The following is a 24040-nucleotide window of genomic DNA, read 5'->3' on the forward strand; positions in this document are numbered from 1 at the left end:
AGATGCTACAACAATCCAATAATAATAATAATAATAATAAGCAATAATATTTGATCGTGACACTCACTATGCGTGGGGCATTCGTAGAGGTTGTTCAGCTTTTCGTAATCCAACTGTGCGAAAAATCGTAAAATTTTAGCCAAAAGAATAAATGACTTCGATAAGGTTGCCAGAGCGACAGTCCACGGCCTATCAGTAATAATTTTTAACATGCCAGCTCCGACCAGCGTGATAACTCACCGACATCGTAAGGCATCTGTAGAAGTTTATGCGCCCAGCGTTCGTCTTTCCTGAAGTTTTTCTCCTTGCCAGGTTTGATGTTATCCCACTTAATGTCTACGAACTCGTCGCGGTCAGGACGAGTGTGTTCGTGGTAAAACCCAAGCGCGTGTAGCAGCTCGTGGTAAATATTACCTCTGCACGTGGTAAATTAAATTTTATTCTCGGCGATCACAATGTGGCACTTCAATACCTTTTGATTTTTTTTAACCATTTAGGTTTAAAAATAAATGCACGTGGTAAATTACAGTTTATTCTAGGATTATCACAATGTAGCACTTGAACACCCTTTTGATTTTGTTAACCATTTAGGTTTGAAAATAAACAATATTTGTGCAAGTGACAGATGATGAGTATAATGGACAAGTGACACAAAATATAGTAAAGTTTATAATGATATAGATTATAGTATCATCAATATATACTTGTTGGCAACATACAACAACATTCTTCTTCCCTCTCACATGTCCCACTCTAGAGAGGACAACATCCTTCTTCCCTCTCACCTGTCCCATGCTAGAGAGCAGAACAGTCCCAGCGAGAGAGGCTGTTCACCACCAACCCTACCCACGCTGCTATAACATCTACAAAAAATTCAAAATGAAGAGAAAATTTTAAAATTACATTAATGATTCACAGTGAATTTTATGTGAACTAACAGGCAATATTATGGGTCAATTCACGATCAATTCACAAATTTCACGATTTTCATACGCTTGAACAAAAAAAATTGTAATAAACTCAAAATTGCAAAAAAATTCTGCATGCACTTCATGTACACAAGTAATGAATATATTACAAAATCTCACTGATAAGAATCATAAATTATCTTAATGTAGTCCGCTTCAGAAGTTCTCTTCACAAATTTTACGCATGACTTCGCCTCGATGTTTTTCATCGTCCACTTTATGAGGAGACGTTCAACAGGCAGGTAATCTGCAACGAAATTAACTATTAGCCTATTTATTTTGACCTAGCAGAAGTCTATAGACGTATCATACAAACTATTTCAATAATAGTGTTGGCTATGGATCGTCATTAATCGAAGAAAAATATTAGACTTTTGTAAATAGTCGCATCGAACGAGTCATTTCATCAAAGATTTTGAGCTTTGAAGAAGTTTTTTTTCAATGAACTTGGCTGCTAAACGACAAAAAAATATGAATATGGCACATATTAATATTACAGTAACTAATAACTTTACAGTAACAGTAAGTAGTAACAGTACAGTAGTACAGTAACAGTACTTTACAGTAGTAACAGTAAGTACAGTAACTAATAACTTTAATAATAACTAATAGTCAGCCCTTTGATAATTTCAACAATAATTTCTTTATTCACGATCGATATTTTTTATCAGCGACGCCTGCAGGCAAATGCATCGTGACATGGAAACCATTATGGGCTCTCTCACCGAATAAATTGAGTTAAAATCTGTTCAAATGTGAAGTATATGGCAGAAGAAGGTATTCAAGATACCAGCCTTCAAAGTCACTGACGTGAATAGGATTTAAGTCTCTAAAGATAGGATGGGTTAATGGAAATTTGAGGCAAACTAATGATTTAGGACTCCTGCAGTGATGTCGGTATGGTGGAAATGGTGAAGCATCGCAATAATAACTTGAAAGATGAGTTCTAGCAAACAAAAGGAAGTATCAACTGCAATCACTCATTTTACATTACTCAAACTCTGCACAATATAAAATTTCAAGATACACGGCCACTATAACCAAATTCGTCACTGTGTGAGAATCAGCCCATGTTTAATACTATCTCAATCTGTTTTCGGCATTTATTTGTTTTATTCATTAGATTTGTGTCCTATGAAGCTATATACTATCCTATACAACATTTTTTTCACTCGCATATAAGTAACCCACGTGTGAGCCAAGTGTTATGAAAGAGTTATTGTGTAAAATAAGTGTTAGTATCTACAAACGTTGTATGATTATTATTATTATTATTTATTTTAAGTATGAAGGAAGGTAACCCACCAAACTCCTTAGAGAACAAGTAGGGTACGCGACCGTCCGGCCACAGGCCGCCGCTCCAAGGCTCGGGGCCAAAGTCCACGATTTCGTTCTGATGGTAAAAGACATCGCTGTCCGTCAGTCTTTAAGTGACAAACATAATAAAAAATATAACTCAGTACTCACTGCAGTGAGTGACAGAGAGCGCATTCTCTCGTCGACGAAAACTTGAAGTCACGGACGGACAGACAGACAGACGGACATGGTGAGCGCAATAGTGCATTTTTTTCATAAATGAGAAAATGCGCTAAAAATGAAGAAAACTGTAGAAAATCAATCATATTTTATATTTAATTGCCAAGTAACAAGTTCATCGCGTACGTAGTAATGTTGTCTAATGGAACAAGACTCGAACATCACCTATAAATGAAATGAATGGAATTCATTAAAATGAACTAGTCATGGACTTCACCTTAGCCCACTCCAGTCTCGTTTCTTATGGAAAAAATTGACCCTCTAAGAAAACTTGAAAAAAATCTGAATTTTAATTTATACAATAGCAATACTTAACATATACTATATAGGACAAAGATGACTCAAATCGCACTCTGAAAGCTCAATTCTCTGTAAAATCTTCCTATTGCTGTAAATAAAAGTACGAATTCAGATTCAAAACGAAATGCAGACAAAATTATCGAAAATTTTATTTCGTGCATGCGCATGTATTGTGAAAAAAAAATCAAAAACTGCTCTCAAGATCTCAGAAATAACAAATGCTGGATCAAACATCAGGCGAGCATTGTGGATGGCTCATGCAATGCCAAGTCATGGTTTTGTGATATTATTGTAAACGAATGAAGGTAGCTAAAGCTACATTATGATCAACATACTGAATACTGAATTTAGACCCTCTAAGTACACAATAAATGTTCTAAAAATTAAATAGCATACGTCAAAAATCGAGACCAGAATTATAGAGTGAAGAACTCATTAGTGTGCAAACCTCGTTTCAATTATTTAAAAAATTATTTAAAAAATCCTCGTTTCAATTATTATAATTTTATCAAAGAATTGTCGTTATGTCTGTTACAATGAATATCAGGAAACCATGTTAAATATTGAGACTGAAACCTATTAGAAACTATTAGGTAATCAATAACTCACCAGGCGTGACCACACAGCTGGCTGCAGAGCATTGAGATCATCAGAAGAAAATAAAGCTTGTAAGGAAGTCTCTTCTTCTTCCGCTGCGACGCTCCTCCTGCTGCGAGGTCTCTTGTGGGGTGCCAACTGAGGGCCGCCTGCCCCGTCCTGTGGGTAGACTGAAGGGTCTCCGAACGTCGATCGAGGACGAACAGGACCTGGGAATATTACAAATACTGGAATAATGTAAGAAATAATAATTTAATCTGAAAGTAAGATGATTGAAAAAAGTTATAATATAATTATATACATATACTAGAATGATTATGAGGTACCTACACTAAGGTGGCCGTCTTTCCGGAGCCACTTTCTATATAAATAATTATTGGAATGATTAGCAACCATCATATTCTGTTTATACTGAAGTTTTCAAGTTGAAATGTATTCTTATTACAATATTAATCATGAAAATATTCCATTAACGACATATTAATTTGACTTGTGCATGAAACGATTGTCATGGCTCGGAATTTGCACAATCTTTTTGGATTAACTTAATCTTAACTAACCGCAGTTAGTTTTGGAGACCTAAATTTTAAAGTTCTTTTAGCCTGAATCATGAAAATATCAGACGGCTTTCGACGGCTGGATTACGCTAGTTTCTGAATTCGAGTTGTATTACAAGCAAGAAGCGGACTCAAAGTCGCGTTATTCAGTTCCACCGCTGACATCGCACGATGTTCTTCATCTCATTCAGAAAAATGAGGGAGATATTGTCCAGATAGCGATAGAGTTTTTGCCTTGATTGAGTTGTCCGGACCCAACTCCGGCAAAAGGCCGCTATATCAGTACTATAGAACCGCTCTCTACTCGTGCTGTAGGTAAGAAAGAGCGTCACTTCTTGGACAATTTGACCCAATAACTTTTCTGAATGTTCTATTGCGGAAAAACGAAAGCAAGTAGATAGAGTCCAGCATAGAGTGAATCATTGAGGTATGTGACATTTAAGTGGGGCATTGATCTTTCAATTTTCACGGCTAACAACTACGCGGTTCTAAAGTTTGTGTCAATAAGACAGCATATGAGCGGTCACTTAATTACGATGCATTTCATCTGAAAATGCAATTTTTTATCACGCAATGAAACGACAGTTCGTTTGTTTGTAATTCATAATTTGTTAAAGAGGAAAAATTGCGGTTGAAGGAATTTTTAGTGTAAGTTTAAGTTACAATTGTAACTTATAATCAAAGGTTAATAAATTTCTAGGAAAAATCACAGCAGGCAATTTCGGTGAACCATGACAAATTTTCTTATATTTATTCTTGACAGCAATAATATTAAAGATACTACAAAATCGAAGAAGAAAATTCCATCCTCAAACCAAAATTAACCTTGATATTTCATTGTGGGGAGGATAGGGGGAGGAGACTATAGTCTCCTAGAGGAGGGGAGGAGACCTATACAAATTGGAAGCTATAGCTTCCAATTTGTATACGTTTCGACACTGAAAGAAAAGTAGGTAAGAACCACTTAGCCATATGTCCCGACCTCTGCCTCGCGGGAAAGTTCAGCCCAGAGGGTAGCAGCGAGGTCCGCAACAGCGCTTTCTTCGGTCGTTAAGTAGCGAGATTGTGTGTAACTTTCCCTGCCTGCTCGTTTAGAGGCGTAGCACGGCTCAGAAATGCTCTGTTTTGTTCAAGCATTGAAATTATCAATCGCGACAACATGCATCCGGCAGTGATGGATAAAAAGGCGTCAAGAGAAACTTAGTTAAATGCCAGGAATGGAGAATAGCCAAATATCCCAATAATTCCTAACATAGGCGAAGGATTCTATCAGTGAGTATAATCTTATTTTTTTATTAGATGAATAATTTCGCATCTTGACAACTCAGGAATAAAAGATACGACAACAATATATCAGTGAAAATTCTCCACCTTGGCAAATTTCCTACAAAGTTTATCACAGAATGTGAATTTTCGGGCCGGATACTTCAATGCTTCTATTCTATTCTATTCTCTACACTTCTATTCTATTCTATTCTATAAGCAAATAAATTAATTGGAGCGATGAACTCAAACTTGATACCTTCCCACTGTTTTATAAACAAAAAGCAATAATTGCACTCGAACAAATTTACGCACAAAATAACATGTTTTGGAGAAGTGGTATTATTTAAATAAATCTACGCATAGCGTTCACTGTATACTTTCGTAGACTTGAACGAGCGAAAAAATATAAAAGAAATAATTGCGCGCTGGATATTCTCTAGCCAGGGTATGTTTTCAAATCATAAAAATGGTAGATCTATTATTTAGAAAGATAAATGTTTATTTAAGTAGAAGATCCACAATTAAAATAAAAGATCCGCAATCAAAGTAGATTATCCAGTATTAATATTTTAGATTTTATTTAAAATAGGCAATACATAATTAGAATAGAAAATCCATCATTTTAACAGCCTGTTGAAATATTACGCTCATAGTCTGAGTATAACTCTCAGTGTTTACAACGGGAAGATACGTAAGCGAAATATGTTGAAAGAAAGAAGCATATTTCCAAATACTTTATAATTTAGTGACTTATTTGCATGAATTGCGTGGGGAAATCGCATTGGGAAATGTAAAATAATGACATAGAATAATATAAATTCGTAAATTGCGCCCTTTCCTCCCACAAAATGGGAAACTTATGCTTTAGAACATAATTAAAAATAATTAAATAAATAAGTATGCCATCAAAACATAAAAAAGCATTTCCCATCATAAATTTTAAATAAATAAGCCTATGCAATCAAAACAGAACGACTAGAATAGAATTCTCAAGGAAATCAACAATGTTGAAGTCAACGATGTTGACACCAACAACCATGTAAACATTGCTGTTGTCACAGAAGATAATAAGTTACTAAAAAGAGTACCAATTAAGCAGAGGCAGCTGCTGCGGCCCAGCTCGTCGTAACAGCAAAACGACGCCACATGACACGCTTTCTACGCCTCCAGGTCACTGACTATTAGAAGCTAATCAGTTCAAAATTCTGCATCACAACAACTATTAGCATCGCATCACAACAACTATTAGCAGTAAAAAGTTAAAAATTCTACATCACGTCGCTATTAGCATAATAATAATAATAATAATATTTATTAGGCCGTAGGCCTGTCACCGATTCTCAACATCGCAGAACATTCGCAGCATTTTGCGGTCTCGAACGCGCAGCTCACTGCTATATATATATAATTCTGCTGTGCTTAACCGCCCGGCCTCCTTGCTGATTCTGACCAGAAACTGGCGCACAGAGCTGGGATCGAACCCGCGCCTCTCTGCGCCAATCTTGGTACTCTGAACTTTAACCTCTGGGCCACCCTGCCCTGTTCATCATCGCATCACACCGACTATAAGCAGCTAATCAGTTCAAAATTCTGCATCACGTCACTATTAGCAACGTATCACAACAGCTATTAGCAGCTTATCATCATAAAAATCTGCATCCCGCCACGGAAACCAAGGCAGTGAAAGAATCCAAGTGATTTGAGATAACATCTCAACTATCTAAGTCTAAAGTTCGTCAATTTTTTTTAATAATAGCAGTGTTCTTCGGGAGAATGGATATACACTTGAAGAAATGAGTAAACTGTTCCCGAATAGTAATGCACTTTTTCACCTTGCGTGGGTCATCCTAACCCAGTATTTGCCTGGCAAAATGACTTATCCGGCAGGGATAAGTATATATATACTCGTGCTGCGAGTAAAAAAAAGGAGTCTCTTATTTTGACAATAAGAAACGCATATTTTTCTGACCGTAACAAAGTTGTTTGAAAGAAAATGCTGGTTGTAATGCAACATTTTCTTATTAAAGTTATGAATATTTTAAAAATCGAGAAGTAGTATCTCATAAGAAGACGATGATAAACAAGAAATATCAATTTAGTACGAATTGACGGAATCAAATGATCTCGCAGTAGTGAATAAATACTCACCAAAACCACTCTGTTCATTACATTTTGCTACTTTTCGTAAAAAAAACATTAAGTTGTTTATACAGATCTAAAGTCAGCAGATGCAAAAAGAGAACTCATAAAATCCTTCATATATCGTAATTTATAAACCTTTGCAGTGCGATATAAATTATAAAAAGTCGCATATAATCTTTTGAACAACTACAGCCTGAAGAAACGCATCTTTAGCCTATGTCTGAAAACACATCCTTAGCCTATAATTACACAGTCCGAACAACGTTCAGCCTCAAGTAACCTCGGTCTTAAGCCGCACCGCCTTGCCTCCCCTCAACCTTAAATTCCACGACTTGTTTACTCTCAACTTTAAATTAACTCCCTTAATTTTCAACTACCGTCCCTCGCCCCTACCGCTCCGCGCTAGCACAGCTGAGGTCTGGCTTTTGCAGTCACCTTGCTTCCCGCACTGTTCGAAAAACGGTAAAAAAAACGGTCTCACCGGCGTTGTAGTGGCCGGCCGCCACGTGAAAATAAACCGTTTATCCGTTTTTTTTTCTTAGATGTTGTACGGGTTTATTGTGTTAAATTTGAATAAAAACGGTCATACGGTGTTTCATTTTACGTGTCTGCTGGCCACTAGAACGCCGGTGAGACCGTTTAACGGTGATTTTTGTTAAAGTGCACACGTGTTTCTGGTGGGACACTCCCCAAGCGCGGCTTGCCCCGAGTGTGGAGCTACTTTTTTGCCCCCCACTCCACGGAGCTACCTACGGTACACTTCTTCTGCCCGCCATTTCCTACGGTCCTCCCCATCTCCTCCTTATGGGACAATCCTCAATAGGCTGCAGCCTTCCTGGCGTCCATCTCAACATTTGCCCACCTCCCTCATCTCGCGGTTGCCCCTTCAGCGCCTGACTCCTGCGCCCCCTCGACGTGCCTTAGCATTCTTTCAAAGTAACGAACATAAATAACCCTTATTTTTAAATTTTACACCTTAAATACCCACAGCCTTGAACTTTACCGCCTTAACTAGGCTCAGCCATAAACTTCACTCATTAAGTATACTCAGCATCAAATTCCACCACCTTAACAACACTTAGCCTTAAACTGCACCGCCTAAACTATATAGCCTAAGTATTAAACTGCACCACTTCACCTACCCTCAGCCCCAGTAACAACTCAAATAACTTTCGCTTTAACTACCTTCAGACTATCTTTGACATGGGTCACTCCACCGTTAAAACCGCCATTCATATCTGAAGAGTGAAAGTAAACAAGGTGTTCCTTTTACTTTAGTTTTCACTTTTAGTGCACACTGAATTATAAAATTATTTGCGAGGAGCCGTTACCGTCTGCTTGTCACGAGCAGACTGAGCCGTAATAAAAAAAAATACGTGAGAAGTCGCGCATGCGCATGAGACGCGGCGAAAGTGAACGCTCATATTATGCATTTTGTCTGAACTGCATCAAAGTACTCAAAGATACCACATTTACGCAATTTGCTTAAAATAAGCTAGTGATTTTGATCGATCGTTGATAGAATATAATAATTATTAAATAAGCTGGTCGATTACAATAAATGGAATTACATCGCTTATTTACATCGTGAACGGTCAAAAAGATGAGCCAAGCTGCAGTTGTGGTGTTTATAATTGTTCATTGTGAGTACAGAGCACCACCTCGTGAGAAACGGAAGTTATTTGAATACCTCTATGTGAATAATTAGAAGAAATAAAGGAGCATTTAATAATGGTTATTATATGTTCCAGGATCTTTTCGGTATTCTAATGAAGTAATTAATTATAATGGACAATTAATATGACAGAAATCGCACAGACCAGTAACCCAGCAGTCCAGCATAGGATCTAGCTAAGAAATATAATGAAATATCGCGGCTCTAGTAGGTATGAAATCTCGTGGCTGCAATGTAATGTATTTTTCTTTGATTGAAGAAATTGCGGTTCTCAAACCTGTCATTTAATGAAATTTTCACCTTCCGTAGTTCAGTACCACGCTCCCGCCATAATATACCTATTGCATAATGAGCAAACTCAAAACGTTTCGTTGGTGATCGCATAGTTGCGGTCACGTCAGCCTGCATTATAACTGCGTTTATTCTTCAACAGAAATAAACAATACATTATCACGTGTTTAGTTGTCTTTAAAGCTAAGACAAATGTTCTTGTTTCTGTTTCTAGGGTAAATTGGGAGATTTGGGGTAACGCCTGCACAGGTCTCTGCAAATAAGTTCGCGGCTCATGAATGGCTTTTCATGGCCTGGATACCGGTATGGTCTTCAAGCTCAAAGAAATGAAGTTACGGCTTTAAAATAAAATCACGGCTCAAAAATCCAATCGCGTTCAGAAAGTATATGTTTTCCTCACTAGCACGGGATAACAACCAATGGGAGGGGACTTAATTAAATTGGCGCAAGAAACTGGGCACGGCTAAGCTACGGTACTAACCCCAGCCCCAGAGAGTGGAAAATGGTGCTTCGTCTATTCGAAATCTTTCCGGTCAGGAAATTTGATCAGTTCCAAAATATCAGTAAATATACGAGGAAAATCTAATTTCAGATTTTTAGATCAAATATTGTATGCACTAGTCAATATATAAGTATACAATACTAGTCATAATATTACCACTTCTGAGTTCAACCTTGTCTGAGTTAGGCCGAGTACAACCAAATAACTGAAGTAAGTTCACATATTCGTCTTCTTCAGTCATCGAAATACGAGCGTTCGACCAGCACACCACACATCGCGGTGGCCGAAGCTGCACTGACTGAGTACTGACTAGTGACTAGTCCAGTGTTGCCAGGTTTTTTCTTGGCAAGAATACCAGATTGCCTAGCTCAAAATACCAGAAATATACCAGAAATTCTATCGTTCAAAAACAGACTAATACCTCCAAATTTAATAAAACTATTCGTCAGAAACGTTGGTTAGAAAAAAATTATCTTATGTACTGTGCAGTTATCTGGCTTGACGATAATTAGCCAAATTGAACACGTTATATTTTTTTCCCCTCTGTTTGGAACATTTTGACACTTTTCTTTTCCTGTGTTTGATTACATTGACACTTTTTCCTTTTATTATCAGTGTCATTGTGGCACTTTTTCCTCTTCGCTCAACATGAGCAAGCCACGGAAACAGGTCATCTTCATTTTGCTTATTTTCGTACATGCTTGCATATTGCATTAATCTAACATTGCGGGTGTGATCACTTGTTGCGGTTGAAGAGATAGCTTTTGGTCCGAATAAGGGACTCCAGTACCGTAGTTGAAATTTTATTCCGTTGCTTGTTTTTCACATATGTGACTTGTGAAAACACTTGCACCACGAATGCTTTGAAGACAGGTCAAAGTTGACAAGTGATGCAGTAGGCAGCCAGTTCCCTGAATGGATGATAATTGTCAAGATCAGTGAAACGTTGAATGGCACCCCAGAATTCAAGTGGCACTCCAATAAGTGGCACTCTAGAATTCAAAACCACCAAACAAAAATGGTGGAGCTTGCGTCGCAGAGATCGGTTCGACATCCTCACTCGTCCTAGGCCATATCATCAGTTCATCACATATCAGTAATCAATCGAGGATCATCACTGTCATGCTCATATTGCACTAAGCACTTCTGTTAAATGTTAGCAATTAAATTGGGGTTATTTTATCAAGCGGTAAACTTGCGGTTCCAAAAATAGCGGGAAACCTCTAGTCGCGCCACTCTGATGGTAATCTATATAATCCACGCCTACGTTGGAGGAAATTCAAACTTCAGAGGTGGAACTTAATGCAGTAAATTTGCAGTAAGTCAGAAAATACCAGAAAAATACCAGATTTAGGCAAATATACCAGATCTAAAATGTTCATACCAGACACCTTCTCAAAATACCAGATTTGTGAAATCTGGTATAGAAATATACCATCTGGCAACGCTGCTGACTAGTGACTAGGTCTGACTACTGACTGACTGAAAACTGACAGACTGTGAGTCTGTGACAGTCTAAAATAGTTATAACTGAGATTTGAGAATACTGACTACTGAGTAGTGAGTAGACCTTTGATGAACCTGCGCGGGTGAGTGCCGTCAAAACTAAGACATCTCGGTTGCACGGCAAAAATCTTAATTAACTAATGACGATATATTATCGAAAAGTTAGATTGATCAATAACTTTGGAATTTTTACTGTTCCCTTTTTTAGGGTACAGTGCCGTTGGGACTGCTGCCATAAATTTCACAGCAGTTTCAGAGCTACATAGACGCCGCTTCGAAGCTTCAATAATATAATCACTGAACAAGAAGAACGAGTTCACGCTGTGAATGCGTGGGAACAGGAACTAATGGTTTTGGGGCGTGGTGATCCTGAAAAAAAAATCAGGAGTCGGGACTTCATATCGGCTAGCTGCCACGCATCACATATATCAGTGTAGGTAGGAGGAGAAGGAAGGGGGGGTCAGGTAGGAGCAACATTGGTGCAGAGGTTAGAGGGGTGGGAAAGGTTCAAGAGGGAAGTTATTTGGTATATTATTGCAGTGTCTCATTTTTTGCATTGTGGTCTATGAAGTTTGCATTAGATATTGGGATCTCTTAGGCCATAAATATTTGTTTATTTATTTATTACTCATATCTTTACACCCTTCTGGCCTCCATTTTCGCCAACCTCTTCCTCTCCCTCAATCTCCATGCACTCTCCACTCTCACTCATGTCAGTCACCATTGCTGACAGACCCAATATCGTCGCAATCTATTCGTCTCCCGTTCTCTCATACATCATATCATAACCATCACCCCTCTTATCCAGTATCACTATTATCATTTACAGTCTCTCATATGCATCACAATCCATCATCAGATGCTCCACAGTTTCCCTCTCAACTCTGTGAGAGGGAAATATCCTCTCTTCTTTCATCCCACCTGTATGTCCGGGCATTCACGTGAATCACGCCTCATGTAACTCACACTTGCGTACTATTACATGATACTCAATCTTCACCCCACTTGCATATGGCAGTTTTCCTGCATGAAATGAAATGCAGAAAATCTAACAAATTTCTCAATGATATATATGTTCATTCTTTCTTTGTCAGTTTTGCGGGAGCCTCTAAAGACTAGTCCAATGCGGCCCCATATATATGTTTCATATATGTGCAAACTGACTGAGAATAATTTCCGCTAATTGGTCCGCTGATGGTTTTCAAATTTCGCTGAAAAGCTAATCCGATGAGGAAAAAGTTAGCTTCGCTAATTAGCGGTTGGCGAAACTCTGCCCATCACTGCGTAAAACAATGCTATTAAAACGGAGAACAATATAACCACGAGCAAATAACTTGGAACAGATCCAAACTATATCAAAAACATTTTAAATTAGTTGATATGGCCAATTATCAAGGGTTATGCGCGGGAAAATTGCGTGATTTCGGTGCTTGAATGGAGGCAATGTTGCGTAATATTTTTGGTTATGCTGATTTTTATTCCTTTTAATTGACACCTAAGCGGAGAATAATTTTTTTGTCGAAGTTCTCATCGCCGCATTGCGAAAATCCGTTTATTTAAATGTTTAATTGTATCCAAGTCTATTCTCAATTGACTATGTTATGTATGGTTAAGTTGCAAATCTGCAGTTTCAATTACCGGGTGGATAGCTAGAGGTTAGCATAGCCCAAGTCCACAGTGCGATTCATATACCTTCCCGAGCGTAACGCAGCCGGGCATCTTCACGGCTTTTGACACAAAGCGCAAAAATTCTGCATCACGTCACTATTAACATCGCATCACAACAGCTATTAGCAGTTACTCAGTTCAAAATTCTGCATCACGTCACTATTAACATCGCATCACAACAGCTATTAGCAGCTAATCAGTTCAAAATTCTGCTTCACGTCACAGAAATAAGGGTAATGAAAGTATAACAGAATGCAAGTGATTTGAGATGATAACTTTATTATTCAAGTTTAAAATTCATAATGTTTTTCTCAATCATATCAACGTCCTCTGGAAAAATGAATATACACTCAGAGAAATAATTAAACAGCTTCCGCCTTAAATTAATTAATTAATTAAACACTTTTTCACCTTGTGTATAATCATCCTGGGGCCGGATTATCAAAACTTCGTAACTTTTTGTACTTACGACAAAAAAGTTGTGGTACGTAAGTACACCCTAATTTTGGCATTATCAAAACTTTCGTACGCAAGTCTTTGCTAAAAGCGTAAATAAAGCGTAAATGTTTTTCCGGCGCAAATGTTTTGATAATACCACCGCTAGTATTACTTAGTCATAGCAACGCCACTCGTAAGTCGATTTTGCGTACTTACGAAGTTTTGATAATACGGCCCCTGACCCAGTATTTGCCCTGCAAAACGGCTTATCCTGCAGTGCTACGTCCGCTCTCGTGCTGTGAGTAAGAACTTAAGTCACTTATTTGGACAATAATTAAGACTTGCATATTTTTCTGACCGTAAAAAGTTGTTCGAAAGGAAATACGGGTTGTAGTACAGCATTTCCGTATTTAAAGTTCCGTTAAAGTGTAGTACAGCATAAGATGATAAATAAGAAATATAAATTGAGAACGAATTGACGAAAGCACATGATCTCGCAGTAGTGAATAAATACTCACCAAAACCACTCTGTTCATTACATTTTGCTACTTTTCGTAAAAAAAACATTAAGTTGTTTATACAGCTATTGTAGGTTTTGACGTATGTTTTATGGCAGCTAATAACGTTTCATTCCAATAGTAAAAACGTGGCACAGAAGAGCTACAACAAAATCGTCAGAAGAGTTATATATGTTCTAAATATGTTCATTAGAAATTGGGTGGGCTAGAATTTTTTTTGCGTTAGCTTAGATATATCCCTGTATTATTTTAACGTTTAATGTGGGACAAGTCGCTGTACGTATGCCGATTGATGAGCACAAGCCCGCTAGTGGCCGATATAGACATTCCAATGCGTTGTGAATGTTCTACAATGCGTTCTCCAGTGATGATATAACCTCGGTAGCCCACTTTCATGTCATATTTCTTTTTATGTCCTATTGCATCATTGCTGGTCAGGTAACAGAGTATTCTGATCAATTGAGTAACTTGGGCCATTAGCATTAGCGGATAAACTGTCGTTCCGGAAGCTGAGTAGACAAGAGACGAGACAAGTTGACGGTACATAATGTTACCAGAGAACCTATAGACAGAATCCCTTACTTGCTTCATCTTGAGAAGTTCAAAATGTAAAAAATTCCGCTTTCACGTCTCGCGTAGACAAGGAAATTACATTAGTAATTTTACGTAACATCAATAAAATTAATCTTTATTTAATTTTCATTCAGAACTTATAACAGTCAGCAGAGTGGCATAGGCATATGGGAAAAAAATCAAGAGAAAAAAAATTAAAAAAAGTCAAAACGGATAGAAAACGAAGGAAAAAAATATTAAGATAGCCGTATAACTGTGAATACAGGATAACGCGGACCAACTTTTCCATCGTATGCGTTTTACAATTTTTAATAGAAGAGAACATCCGGTTTTGCTCGGAATAAGTGAATGGTGGTGAATGGATCCGGCCCCACCAGGACGTGGGCGCTCTACGTATATCCTATTGTCTGCGTATGTATGCATGGGAGAACAATTGGTCAATAAATACGCCATGGAATGCACATTACGCACAATAAATACGCCATGGAATGCACATTACGCACAATAAATACGCCATGGAATGCACATTGCGCAACACTAACATCCGAGTGGATAAAATTTCTGTTCATATTCCTCTTTTTCTTGATACTCGACAAAAAGAATTTTATTATTTTTCAATGAATTTTTTGTTTAAAAATATTAGAATCAAATTTTTACGATAAGTGTCGGAATACAATTGTGGCAATAATAGGTCAGCATTTAGCATACATAATAGAGCTAAATAAACTACACAGTTATAATTATTTTATGCTTCTGCTATCTAGTGAAGTCTGACCGATTACTAAATTTGGCAACAATTATTAGCGAGGTTTAGCTGCGAAAATGATGCAACCGATAGAAATTGCAGTTATAAATGTCAGCCAAATTTAAGCGAAACATCTTCTGTTAGAAATATCGTACAGTAATCTTATACTTCACGCTTATTCTGATCGAATACTTATGCTATTTAACGGCAAGGTGTAAAAACATGTTCAAGTCTCAGCTTGTTCAAGTCTGAAGACACGGCTTGCTCAAATCTCAAGTCACGGCTAATTGTTCAAGTCTCAAGTCCCGGCTAATTGTTCAAGTCTCAAGTCTCGGCTCGGCATAATCAAGTCTCAAGTCTCGGCATATTAAAGTCTCATGAACAAATGAGTTCTCACGCTCGCTAATATTTGCCACGTTTGACGATGCAGTACACAAAGCAATCAAACGTCAAAGGCCCTTACTCGTATATCAACGACCTAAGCCTCGTCTCTCGATTGCTAAGGTCAAGGGCCACCTTAGAAGATGACTTATGATGATGACTTACGTTAACTTACAACGAAACAATGCACTGGCATCAAGCAGCTGTGTTTTGCTGCATCTCAAGATGCTTCAGTCATCCAGGAAGTTGAGCTTCAATAACAACTTTCTGAATAGATAAAAAATTACGATTGGAAACGTAAAGAAAATTCACCATTTTTTCATGCCGGAACAGCTGGTTTATATTTATTATTTAGCAAGAGTATTCATACCTGACCAGCTGGTGTTAGCTTAGTCTTCCAAGTGATTTTACTCGGACGACTCTCCACGTATATGCTAATAATAATTGATAGATCATGGTGAAATTTTATTAATTTCGATATTACCAAATCTACTAATTTAATGGCCTGCAAGTTCACACTCAGTTCAGTTTTATGCATTTATTGTAGACATATATTGTTGAATATTGCTTTATTAAGCAAGCAAAGATACCCTCAAGAAAGAGCTAACAGGGACTAACTAGAATTAAAGATGATACATTGCAGATAGCCTCATGATTTCAGAAATATAAAAAATATCGGCGATTGAATCAATATTCCGTATTTTTTCATTTTAAAAAAGTTGGAGCAGGCATTGAAAAATGTTTAACGTACAAATCTAAAGTCAGCAGATGCAAAAAGAGAACTCATAAAATCCATCATATATCGTAATTTATAAACCTTTGCAGTGCGATATAAATTATAAAAAGTCGCATATAATCTTTTGAACAACTACAGCCTGAAGAAACGCATCTTTAGCCTATGTCTGAAAACACATCCTTAGCCTATAATTACACAGTCCGAACAACGTTCAGCCTCAAGTAACCTCGGTCTTAAGCCGCACCGCCTTGCCTCCCCTCAACCTTAAATTCCACGACTTGTTTACTCTCAACTTTAAATTAACTCCCTTAATTTTCAACTACCGTCCCTCGCCCCTACCGCTCCGCGCTAGCACAGCTGAGGTCTGGCTTTTGCAGTCACCTTGCTTCCCGCACTGTTCGAAAAACGGTAAAAAAAACGGTCTCACCGGCGTTGTAGTGGCCGGCCGCCACGTGAAAATAAACCGTTTATCCGTTTTTTTTTCTTAGATGTTGTACGGGTTTATTGTGTTAAATTTGAATAAAAACGGTCATACGGTGTTTCATTTTACGTGTCTGCTGGCCACTAGAACGCCGGTGAGACCGTTTAACGGTGATTTTTGTTAAAGTGCACACGTGTTTCTGGTGGGACACTCCCCAAGCGCGGCTTGCCCCGAGTGTGGAGCTACTTTTTTGCCCCCCACTCCACGGAGCTACCTACGGTACACTTCTTCTGCCCGCCATTTCCTACGGTCCTCCCCATCTCCTCCTTATGGGACAACCCTCAATAGGCTGCAGCCTTCCTGACGTCCGTCTCGACATTTGCCCATCTCCCTCATTTCGCGGTTGCCCCTTCAGCGCCTGACTCCTGCGCCCCCTCGACGTGCCTTAGCATTCTTTCAAAGTAACGAACATAAATAACCCTTATTTTTAAATTTTACACCTTAAATACCCACNTATCGAACCCGGTGGAAGTCTAGTAGCTACTTCAAACTATCGCCAGTCATGAAAAGATCCGATCAAATGATACGAGTTTAGATCTATGAACAAGGCACGAAAAGGAAAAGAATCGGCGACAGGCCACATCAGGCCTACATTTCAGCGCCGACATCATCATTATGTTAATAAGCTTTTACAGGACTACAGCCTACAGGTGCAGCTCGATCTTGCCTGCTGGCAGCTGGGTTAAGTGTTAGCCTAACTGCAGTGCAAAACGCATGTGAGGCTCTTGCCAGCTGGGTTAACTGCTTTACAAAACGCTCTTGGCTGCCAAGTTTAACTGTTTTGAAAAACGCAGGTGCAGCTCCTGCCAGCTCTGTTAACTGCTGTGCAAAACGCAGGTGCGGCTTTTGCATACATACGCAGGGCACAAACATCAAAACATGAACTGAGCTCAAATTTACAATCGAGTATATGAAGGACTAGTTTAATACGCATGCTTTTTTTTATTTCAACAGTATGCTTTAGATTTCGCTATTGCAAACAGACTTACCAATATCTTTGGTTGATGATGGGGGAACTGGATCGCTGTTAGGAAACTCAATAGAAAAGCTCGTTATTATCGATGAGTTGGCCAGGACGAAATAATTGAAACAGATGAAGTTAACTAAGTATTGCACAATAAGAGAAGAGAGTCTCAAAATTGTGTTCGGTTGTAAAACGGAAGTCATTGTAAGTTAGGTTGTCAATATTCTATCAGCACGAAAGACTTTATCACTGAGAATAATTTACGCGTTAGCAATGCGTAACAAGGGCATTAAAACTGAATGTTAGAGCTTCTAAATTAAGTTTGTTACAGTCTTACAGAATACAGACATTATTCGCCTTCTTCAGTCATCGAAATACGAGCGTTCGATCAGCACACCACACACCGCGGTGGCCGAAGCTGCACTGACTGACCGTCTGAGACTCTGAGTAAGCTGAGTTACGACTGCGAGTCTGTGACAGTCTACAATTGTAAAATACTAATTACTGAGATTTGAGAATACTGACTGCTGAGTAGTGAGTAGTGAGTCAGACCTTTGGTGAACCTGCGCGGGCGGGTGCCGTCAAAACTAAAACATCTCGGTTGTACGGCAAAAATCTTAACTAATGATTTTCACAGCAGTTGAAAAAATGTAAATTTCACAGCAGTTGTAGAGCTACATGGACGCCGCTACGCAGCTTTAATAATCACCGAACAAGAAGAACGAGTTCACGCTGTGAATGCGTGGGAACAGGAACTAATGGTTTTGGGGCGTGGTGACCCTGAAAAAAAATCAGGAGTCGGGCCTTCATATCAGCTAGCTGCCACGCATCACACATTTATTAGTGTAGGTAGGAGGAGAGGGAATGATGGTCAGGTAGGAACAACATTGGTGATTTGGTGCAGAGGTTAGAGGAGTGGGAAAGTTCGTGTTAAGGGTAGGAAGAAAATAGGTAAAAGTAAGGTTCATGAGGGAAGTTATTTGGTCTATTATTGCACTGTCCCATTTATTGCACTGTAGTCTAGGAAGTTTGCATTATATATTGAGATCTCTTAGGCTATATTTTTCAGATTTTTACATCAATAACTTTTTTGTTAATACGGAAAACCTAACTTCATTTTCAACTCTGGCACTCATAAATCCGTCAATTATGAACGGATTTTATGACTTTCAAGCTAAAATTTGGCATTTTCGAGAAAAAAACGCTGAATATTCAAATTTTGTAGCTAATATAATCGCTTTATTTACCTCTTACATATATTTTTTCCCGCTAAAGCCCAGTTTTCCCCGCTGAATGCGTTGAAAATGTGCTAAATCTAACTGGAAAATAGCTGAATGGGCTACACTGAGTGGAATGCTGGGATAGATTTGGAATATGGCAGTTTTCCTGCATGAAAGGTAGAAAAATATCAAATTTCTCAATTATATATATCTTTAATATATGTACAAAACTCACTGAGAATAATTTCCGCTAATTGGTCTGCAGATGGTTTTCAAATTTCGCTGAAAAACTAATCCGATCAGGAAAAAGTTAGCTTCGCTAATTAACGGTTGGTGGAACTTTGTTCATCATTGCGTAAAACATTGCTATTAAAACGCAGAGCAACATAACCACGGGCAAAAAACTTGGAACAGATTCAAACTATATAAAAAACATATTAAATTAGTTAATATGGCCAGTAATCAAAGGTAATGAGCGGGAAAATTTCGTGATTTCGGTGATTGGATGAAGTCACAGTTGCGTAACATTTTTGGTTGCATTGGGGATTTTTATTCGTTTTAATCGACATCTAAGCGGAGAATAATTTTTTTAATCGAATTACTCGTTGCCGCATTGTGAAAATCCGTTTATTTAAATGATCAACTGTTTTTAAATATTTGAAAAAAAAAACAGTTTCAATTACTTACCTTTACTGCGTACGCTGATGAATCCGGAAAGTCACTTCCCAAAGTTAAGTCACTCATACACTTCAAAATATTTTTTATTCATCCAAACAAAACGATTTCTTTTGAATCTGGACTTCAGCAAGGAAGTTCACACTTTCCACCAAAATGTAGAACTACAACAGCGTAGTAGCGTTGGTATTTCAATGATTTTCAACATTTTGACTGGAGTAGCAAGAGCGATTTAAACCTTACAGTGGTAGCCGTGAACGCGATTGAGGTCTAATGGCAACGCTAGTAAAAGTGGGAACAGCGTTGAATAGGCCAAATATAGACATCACAGAATATTTACTGCTTGCTTGAACTTTGAACCCGCCACGCGGATTCAATCGTGCTGTTCACTACAAAAAAAAAATAAATAAAATAAAATCTAGTAAATTTATTCGTATAAAAAATTTTTGGGTAAAAAAATCTAGTAAATTTATTGCAGTGACTAGTAATAACTGATTTAATGAGGCTTTCATCTTACAGGAGTTCCAAAACCATATAGGATTTCATAATGAAACACGGACAGTTATGAAATGATTTGTACTAATTTTTCAAAGGCGTATATTGGACTGATCAACAAGCTCGGCCGTGCTCTAGCTCAAGACCAAGTGCAGCAAGCCGTTCTTATCGCGTGTAGTACCGGCAGCAGATGTGAGCGGCACCCAAGTTGTGGATGAGTACAATACTTACCAATCAAATTAGTAACTAATACGAAAGAAACATGAGATCGTTTGCAGTCATTCCGATCGTCGATGCTAAATCAATGACATATAAACTCGTCAGTAAATGCAACTGGTGATAGAAAAAGGAAAAATTCTAAGACCAATTGAAGCACGAATCCTTATTGATGAGTGAACTTAATTTCACTGGCGAATTTGAATTTTGTCTTTCATAACATGATCTAGGCTCTAAAAATGGATATACCTTTTTTTAAAGTCATTGATGAAGCATCGATATCGCGAAAAGTATGCAAATAATGACGATGTAGCTTTAGGTCTCCATAGCGTCATCCTCAACCTCGATGACGTCATCCGCACCCTCGTTGCCGTTTTCTGTAGAGAAATTCATTAAAATAAGCTGGATATTTGGTAGAAAATTAGATACATTTCTTGAGATAAAATAACGGAATGAATAAGAAACTACTAAACAGAGGTCAAAAGTAATCTTAATTTACACTGCAGCTTAAATTATTGAATTGCTATCATGAAATCCCGCCATAAAGATAAATGACAACCAGTCAGTTCCGAAGGTTAGAAGAACATTGTAATTAATTCTGAGCCATCTGATACGGAGCGGGTAACATATAAGATGGAGCACAAGGAGAATGCATTGTATACATCACATGAACGAATAGACAAATTCACCGCCCAGATAAAATGACCACCGTGTACATATATTTTATAGGCAAATTTAATTGATGCACCACGCAGATTTCTTCACTAATAGGTCCTATAGCAAAGTTGGAGTGGCTGCATGGAAAGTTTATGAAAATACTAGACTGGAAAACCGCAAGCAGGTGAGTGTCGAAAAGACTGGCAAAAATAAGTTTCAAACTTCTCAAGTGGAGAAATGCATCATAATCCAATATTATACAGTAAGAATACTAGCAGGAATTTACGAGCAACCAACCATCTTCCGTAGTAACGCCATTCTTGGAGCCAGGGATCTTGCCAGCCTTGAGCATTTTTTGAAGCTTCTCGACCTCTTCCATGGAACGTGCCTGATTGATCGCCTCGCGGATTGCCTGCTGTTCCTCCTCGCTCAGGCCTGCAAACAAAACGTGCAATCAAAAATTCTCATTTATATAAAACTTACTATTCTTTCTCAAAACAGAAATTACTACTTAAAAGATTTGCCCATTACTTGCTGTTGTTTCTTAATAACGTCATGTGCGCAAGCTGAGTGGCAAAGATGCCTCATAAGTTAATTTAGAATTGAATTAATTTATCTCACGATATTGTACGGTTTTTTCAATCGAGCATCATTGCTCTAATATGGTACCTACCCTGGGCCTTATTAATATGGTACCTACCCTGGGCCTTATTAATATGGTACCTACCCTGGGCCTTATTAATATGGTACCTACCCTGGGCCTTATCAATATGGTACCTACCCTGGGCCTTATTCTTGTTCTGAGGAAGGCCTTCCCCGGGCGTGAAGGTGTTTGCTGAGGCTGCCGCCGCTGCCTTACTTCTGTTGACTGCTTTGACGAGCTCCTTGCCGCTCTTGCTCTTGAAGAGCTTCTTGGCCGCGTCGCGCTCGCGCTGACGGATGCGCCGGAAGTCCAGCACGCGTAGCTGCAGTATAAACGTCTTAAAACTTTTCATACAAATTACTATATATGTTTTCCAAATTGACAATAATATTGCTCATGATAGCAATCAAATAAAAAACTATTACTTAAGCTATGATTGCAGGAGTGAATAGATAATAGGGAAATGTGTTCACGAAACAAGATTTAATAACACCGCAATTGTAACACAAATGGTAATAGGCTACTTAACTGCTTTAAATTCAGGAAAAGTCAACAAAATTATAAGAATTGATCAAGATGACATTAAAAAATTGCATTTCATATAATAGCTACAAATAGACACAGAAAAAGACAGCCAAATAAGGTGTTCTTGAGAAGGCAGTAACAGGAAATTTGGTTGTGTGGTTAATTCCTTGTTGCGGCAACATGTCCCGATCAGAAGACCTTTGAGTCCTTTATTCCTCCCACACACTAACATTACCTGAGGAACTTTGTGTATGACATAGGCCCTGTAATGCTCCTTGGCAGTGACAGGGTTTGCTATTAGAGAAAGATACTCCAGTCTAGGCAGCTGTTCGAATACATCCACGTCATGTAGGTCTGCAATGAGGTTGTTGGTCAAATAAACCGACTCCAAATTTGGCAGACATTCTGGCAGTGTTGGCGAGATACGACTGAAATGAATACTAAAAATTAGTAAATTCAACATCAAATAAATTCTTCAGGTATATACACATCTTGAATTTGACTCATCAATTGAGGCTCAGTGCATGTGCAAGCTTACACAATATCTGTATGTATATATCCTTCAGCAATTATGCTACATAATAAAATAAATAAATAAACTTTTAAAAACCACGGTTTCTTAATAGACAAGAAAAACATTAACTCTTACATAGCATTAAAGTTACGTATGTAGAATGTTATATAATATTATGTAAGAGTTAATGTTTTTCTTTTTTGTCCATCAAGAAAATGTGGTTTTAAAAATTTTATTTATTCATTTTCTACCTTTTAGTTCAGCAATTCAAATCATTTTCCAGGGTTGGCAATTCTGGATGTTTGACAAAAAAATTCCCAACCATGAATTTTTAAGTTTTTTTTTGTATTTTTTATATTAAAATTTTTTTTTAATAATTACGGTACCTCTGATCAACAAATCTTGAATTGTTAGGCTGCATAAGGATGCCTCCCAAATTTCAAGTTCCTAGAATCTTCAGAAGTGCTCTAAATTAAGGTTTGAATTTTTAATGACAGACAACAGAGGCAAAACTAAACTAAGAAAATGTAATAAAAAGCTATGTGATTAGCACAAGTTCATTCATTTTTAGGAAAAATATAAAATTGTCACCAAACAGAATTAGCTGAAGGTGATTAACAAAAAAGTGAAAAAGATAATGATTTTACTATTCAAAACAATCAATAGACTCATTGATATTAGGAGAAAAAATGATCATCTAAACAGTGGAAATATTATAATGATAAATAATGCTATCAAGTTTTGAACATCACTTCCTTAAAAAAGCCTACTTTGGTCCATCTATTATCATCAACACAAAGATAAGTACACCCAAGCTTTAATCCTCACACTATTCTGTTGTTGCTCAAAAGAAGAGATTTAAGTCTCTTCAGTAATGGGAAGCCATCCAGTCTTCTGATATCATTGTCAGTGAGATCAAATGCATCAAACTGATCCAATGTTGCTCCCATATTCTCAATTACAGGAATCTTGAAGCCTGCAAAAAAAAAAAAAAAAAACAGTTGTTAGTCAAATCATGAATGGCTACTTTAGTAGAAGTTATTTTAAATGCAGCTAGAGCAATACAATTTTTCCAGCTATGATACTATTCAGTTTAAAATAAGTTTTATAGTACCTACACATATATGACTTTCCTCCTACAACAATAATCCCATTCAATAAACAAATCCCACATCACATACAAACACAACAGGGAAATAAAAAGAATAAAACTCCCATCATGGAATGCTTGTCCACCTCCGCTGCCATAGC

The 24040-nt window shown here is 37.8% G+C and overlaps 2 protein-coding genes across 2 annotated transcripts; both read right to left on the reverse strand.

Annotated features, from left to right (window-relative positions):
- Nucleotides 1-205: 205 nt before the first annotated feature.
- Nucleotides 206-18256, reverse strand: LOC108682056 (zinc metalloproteinase nas-14). The gene is made up of 6 exons (XM_018171165.2): nucleotides 17870-18256; nucleotides 3414-3610; nucleotides 2274-2361; nucleotides 1089-1215; nucleotides 786-863; nucleotides 206-416 (listed from the first exon to the last, which is right to left on the reverse strand). The coding sequence occupies exons 1-6, from the start codon at nucleotides 18045-18047 to the stop codon at nucleotides 206-208; spliced, it is 879 nt and encodes a 292-aa protein (XP_018026654.1). The 5' UTR covers nucleotides 18048-18256.
- A 2044-nt stretch (nucleotides 18257-20300) lies between these two features.
- On the reverse strand, nucleotides 20301-23793 carry LOC108682055 (U2 small nuclear ribonucleoprotein A'). The gene is made up of 5 exons (XM_018171164.2): nucleotides 23618-23793; nucleotides 22511-22703; nucleotides 21889-22072; nucleotides 21405-21542; nucleotides 20301-20827 (listed from the first exon to the last, which is right to left on the reverse strand). Exons 1-5 carry the CDS (start codon nucleotides 23737-23739, stop codon nucleotides 20766-20768), a joined length of 699 nt encoding a protein of 232 aa, XP_018026653.1. The 5' UTR covers nucleotides 23740-23793; the 3' UTR covers nucleotides 20301-20765.
- Between the last annotated feature and the right edge of the window lie 247 nt (nucleotides 23794-24040).

Source organism: Hyalella azteca, unplaced genomic scaffold (genome assembly GCF_000764305.2).
Source record: "Hyalella azteca isolate HAZT.00-mixed unplaced genomic scaffold, Hazt_2.0.2 contig369, whole genome shotgun sequence".
NCBI classification, from domain to species: domain Eukaryota; kingdom Metazoa; phylum Arthropoda; class Malacostraca; order Amphipoda; family Hyalellidae; genus Hyalella; species Hyalella azteca.